Source organism: Etheostoma cragini, chromosome 10, assembly GCF_013103735.1.
Source record: "Etheostoma cragini isolate CJK2018 chromosome 10, CSU_Ecrag_1.0, whole genome shotgun sequence".
Taxonomy (NCBI): domain Eukaryota; kingdom Metazoa; phylum Chordata; class Actinopteri; order Perciformes; family Percidae; genus Etheostoma; species Etheostoma cragini.
The window spans coordinates 12994506-12999665 of NC_048416.1; the positions used below are offsets into that span (position 1 = coordinate 12994506).

Genomic DNA, 5160 nt, shown 5'->3' on the forward strand with positions numbered 1-5160 from the left:
GGGGGGGGGGGGCGAGAGAGAGAGAATAGCTCTTAAATCAGCTTGAAAGAAGAGAAATAAATGAAAAGCCCCTGTGGCTGCCAGTGCTGGTGTAGCGTGTGTTTGAGAGCTGGCTAATGCTGCTGCAATGCAACATATTGAAACTGCTAAACTAAATGTTTCAATAAAGATGTTAGAGCCAACACATGCGGAACTGCCGTATAATTTCTATGAATTCCAAATGATGAAATTTAAAGAAAAAAATCAGATTTAAATCAATTAGTATTTCATGTTCTAAAAATTTCCATTTCAGTTAGTCAGCTAAATAAATGTTATTTTAATTTTAATCTTATGTATGAGGTCTCGAGTATGAAGCTGTTCTTAAAGGGTTTACCAGAAAAAGGAGTTACTCCTGAAGCCATGGCCATGAACACTAATGTGTATAATGTGTGCATTGCACTGTTGGAGCAGAATACTGTACGGTGCTTCTATATGATTCAGAGTGACAGGAAAAGTGTTAAGACTGATAGAGAAATCCTTAGGGAGAGGAACATGAAAGACAGTGAGTGTCCCATTATACTACCTGATGGGGCTGCAGCACAGTGAGAACTATTGTGTCTTTGCAGCGTCTATGAAAAGACAACAGAGTGGAGTGGGTTAGATAACACCATGGACAGCATGGTATTTGAAGAGCTTCTCTGGTTTATATCTGCCATATCCTGGCTGTCCTTAAGCTGCAAAAGGACCGCATGCTCCACAGGTTTGTGTTGATGTACTGTAACGCTTCACCAACAATAAGAAACAATTTGTTCCTTTTGATCCACCCTCTTCACCCATGTCCTCTTTACTTACACTTGCCCGTGTTGCTAGTCCCCTGGCCCTCCCTTCCTTCCCTCCCTCCCGGGACAGTAAAGGATGTTACCTTACAAGGTCTATGACTCTCTCTCGGGGCGCGTCGCTCACCGTCTCCTCGTTAATGGCCAAGATCTGGTCTCCAGGGAGAAGCTTGCCAAAAGAGGGGCCGTCTGCGGATAAGATGGGTAACAGCCAGCATACAAAGTCATATACCTACAGTACAAAGGAAAGTTTTAAGTTTGAATCATCAAAATATCTCTATCTCTCTCTCTAACACACGCACGCACACACACACACACACACTAACCAGCCGAGACGGAGCGTACAATGACAGGCCTCTGGCTGCCTGCAATGAAGCCGAAGCCTTGAGTCGGGTGGCGCTGGATAGTGACCTGTCGAGCGGAGGCAGGACTTAGGGTACCACTGTCCATACCATCTTGGCTCTCCTCTAACATTGCAGAGCTGCGGAGTACCCCCACACACACACACACACACACACACACACACACACACACACACACACACACACACACACACACACACACACACACACACAAGTTATAAATACAAAAACGATGCATATCGAGGTGCATTGTTTAAATGAGGAAAACCATAAAAGACAAAACATTATTTATCCTGAGGGAAATTGCTGTGGATATTCTCTTATTGTAGAGGAAAAAGTGTTAAGGTCATGTGTAGCACAGTGTACCTGTCACATGCGTTCGTGTGTCCATCCTGGACCTTGGCCATTCCCTGAGAGAAGGGAGCAGCATGGGACAGGGTTGCACTGCAAAGGCTGCTCTCTGTTTCCCTATCATTCACCTGCACAAGAGAAAGGAGGAGACGAGGGAAGCAAGCACAATATTAAGATACCCTGCTTAATCCACAGTATATGCTAACATACTCTTTTGTAGCTTGTTTGTATTTTCTGTGTTGAAACCACAGCTTGTCGAAGCACATCTTGAATGCTGCTGCACAGAAAAATGAAATGATAGATGGGAAGGTAAAAAATGTATCGTTAAAATCCTAGATGTCATCCAATGTCAACACGTTGCCTCTCACATAAAAATGCACAAGATGGAAATCACAGTGTAGGCATGTGTATTGCTAAAAGCATCTGACATTTGAGGCCTGCCTTTAGAAATACTGCAATTATCAAGGACACACAGTATACTGTAACACACAAGACTAGAGTATTTAAGACATGAAGGATTCAGATACTCTCTCACAGTGTGGACCAAGCTACTGCTGTGAACCACACATGCTCTTTTACAGATGCCTGTGTGGGAGGCAATGAAAGCAAGATTACTAAAGTGTGTTAGTGTGTATGTGGCAGGAAAATATAAAATAAAATTGGATGGAAAGGATTGTGAGAGGAAAAGACAGACAGTTATTTATGTTCATTTCTGTGATATAGAATTCTGATGATTGCTGACTAAAGATGAGACACCGATTGGAATGGTAACGGTGCAGATGGGCTAAAACAGACATGGATAAAGTGCACAACAGTACAGTAGATAATTATGCAGGAATACACTGTTGAGAGTGAATACTTACCACAGGCAGAGAACAGACTGTCAGGAGTCAGTAACAGGAGGCGGAGTCACATTAGTCAATAGTTTAGATTTATATTCATGTCACTTGTTGTTTGTGATAACAGTGGCTAATGGGGGAGCACGGCTCATTTACAATTCCAGCAATGCATTACGGATCTCTACCTTGTGTCATGGTATCAGATGAGGGTTGATGCATTGTAGATAGGGTTCATATTGAGCTCAGTCCATGACTAAAAATCCATTATGTGTGCTTTGAATTTCATTTATGCTAATCATTTAAAAAGATTAGATTTTAATAAAAATGTCTGGATTCAGTTGACTTACAAAGGATCATCTATCTGTATCGGAGGTGCACAGCAGTGACAAACGGCCCGCACCAGCTGGTTCTGCCTCTAAAAAGGATTAGATGTTTTTGATTGAGAATGATTATTTTTCTCCTTTGATTCTCCCAGTGGATTCTGACAGTGCACTTCTCTCCCCATTTATTCTCCTTCTTTCTGTCCCTAATGCCTCCCCTCTTTCCACCATCTGTCTCCCTTCCCAGTTGCTGGAAGGACACTCATTCTGTTGGATCTTCAAGGAGGTGCCAGTGACTAGCCGCTTATCAGGTGTGTGTGTGTGTGTGTGTGTGTGTGTGTGTGTGTGTGTGTGTGTGTGTGTGTGTGTGTGTGTGTCATTCATAACGTTTGTAACTCCTCAGCACCTCTTCTCAAGTGCAGAGGAGCCAAGATTTGACCTCAGCAAGGAGACAATAAAAATAGCCTTGCTGTGTTGAGTTATAGCCTGCACATACACCTTGTCCATTGTTTAGAGAGCCTTCAATTTATTCTGACAATCCATGAGCCCTTTTTGTACATACTGTATCAAGATCAAATCTGTAAACTGAAAACCAGCTAATTGTTATTATCAGTGCCACCAACATCATTATTGTACAAGCAAAAATAACTGTTATGCAATCAGAAACAGAGGAACATGTCTTCCTCTGTCTGTTTTTGTTCTGTGGCTTTGTGGAGACCGCACTGGATTTATAGCTTTTAATTCTTACTTAATTATTTAATTTAGAAATGGGTTTTGGCATAGTAAATAAGTGTTGAGGAAGATCTGAACAGAAGTGAGAAAGATAAAGGCAGCCGGGGGACAATGACGCTTACATGTTTGCAAAGATAAACAACCATTCAGCAGAGGAGCAGACCTTTTACTGAGAGAGGACACCGAGAAACTCTGTCAAGAAATGATCCTCAAGGGCATCGTCAGGCCTACCCGTTGCTATGACTACGGCTCTCGTAGCTTGTTGAAGCTCGGGTGGACAGAGGCATAGTGGGTGGATGAGAATAGTGATGTGGCCGCTACAAGGAAGAGAGGGGACTAGCCAGCGCTCTTCGATCACCCCACAGCCACTGTGCCCAGATGCCAACAATTCCTCTGGCACCAGAGGTCAAGGCATCACATACCTGCTCTGCGCCAGAGTCCCAGTCTGTAGCAGCTAACCAGGCCGCAGGGTCTGGGAAGAATGACCTTTTTAGTTATTATCATCCCTTGTATATATCTCCCCAAACAGCGCTATCATTAGCTTGGGGGAACACTGCATTTCACTCTTTTCGGCCAGATGTCTGGTACCTTTTGCTTTCTTTGTGTCCGAATTTTAAGCTCCAGTGGATTTTGGAGGGGTATGGCTAACTGCTTCTCATATCTCTGCAGGGTAATTTCAGACAGCTATCTAGACTGTCTGTCCAATCTGAGTTTTTTGTTGCAAGACTAAAACAACTTTAGAACGTACATGTTCCACCAAAACAAGTTCCTCTGCGAGGCTATTTTGCAGCGGCACTCTGACTCTGTCCGGTGTGTAGCGCCACCTATGATGATTGGTTTAAGGAAAAACCCTTAAACCAGAGAATGTTTTTCTCTGATCTCCCTTCCCAGAATGTTGTTTGGACTAGCCAGGCCCTCCTCCGCAGTGCTGTGGAGGAAGGTCTGGCAAAGCGAGACTAGTATTAGAATGACTTTCTGCAAAATAAAAGGAGGAACCAGGCCGTGGTTTTTGATTTTCGGCAAAAGTAACTTAATTGATACATGGCAATTTGTTATTGCAAATAATGGAGAAATGATGAGGAAATTATGAGACATAGCTCTGTTTTCATCATATCGCAACTATTTTAATCAACTCGGATTTAAATAAATTAATCAAGTCCCTTAATCCTTTATAACTCTTTTTTTAAATTCGCATTTTCATCTATTGTTATTGTATTTTGTAAAAAAGTGTGAAAATATTTCATCCATAACTCTCATTCCTCATATTTCAGGTCTTTCACAATGGGACAAAACAAACAACACATTCAAAAATTTAAAATAAAATAAATGCTGTCCATAACAAAGTAGCTTAAGAGTTCATTCCTTCAGTGGACTACTGCAGGGGGTTTGGAAGCCTTCCCTTTTAAAGCTATGCATTTCTTAGCGGCCATCAAAGCAAGATCTATGTACATACTTTCCTATTTTTTCCACTTTTCAGACATATTATTGCCCAAAAGACATAAAAAAGTTAAATGGGAACAGATGCATATAAACACTGAAATATCAGCTTGGTAACAAATTTCCGAAACAACAAAAGTTTTTCTCATAACCAAAGCATATTAAAAAATACCTTTTATATTTCTTACGCCAGCAGAGGAATTATATGTACAGTGGTGTGAAAAATTGTTTGCCCCCTTCCTCATTTCCTGTTCCTTTGCATGTTTGTCACACTTAAGTGTTTTGGAACATCAAACCAATTTAA

The 5160-nt window shown here is 41.7% G+C and overlaps 1 protein-coding gene across 1 annotated transcript in view; it reads right to left on the reverse strand.

Moving 5' to 3' along the window:
• Positions 1 to 5160, reverse strand: part of frmpd3 (FERM and PDZ domain containing 3) — an 87556-nt gene that overhangs the window by 15411 nt on the left and 66985 nt on the right. Inside the window, exons 3-7 of the mRNA XM_034884433.1 lie at positions 1544 to 1656; positions 1142 to 1296; positions 902 to 1004; positions 563 to 608; positions 461 to 467 (exon numbers count right to left, since the gene is read on the reverse strand). Coding sequence (XP_034740324.1) covers positions 461 to 467; positions 563 to 608; positions 902 to 1004; positions 1142 to 1296; positions 1544 to 1584 — 352 coding nt within the window. The 5' untranslated portion in view covers positions 1585 to 1656. The remainder of the gene's footprint in view (positions 1 to 460; positions 468 to 562; positions 609 to 901; positions 1005 to 1141; positions 1297 to 1543; positions 1657 to 5160) is intronic.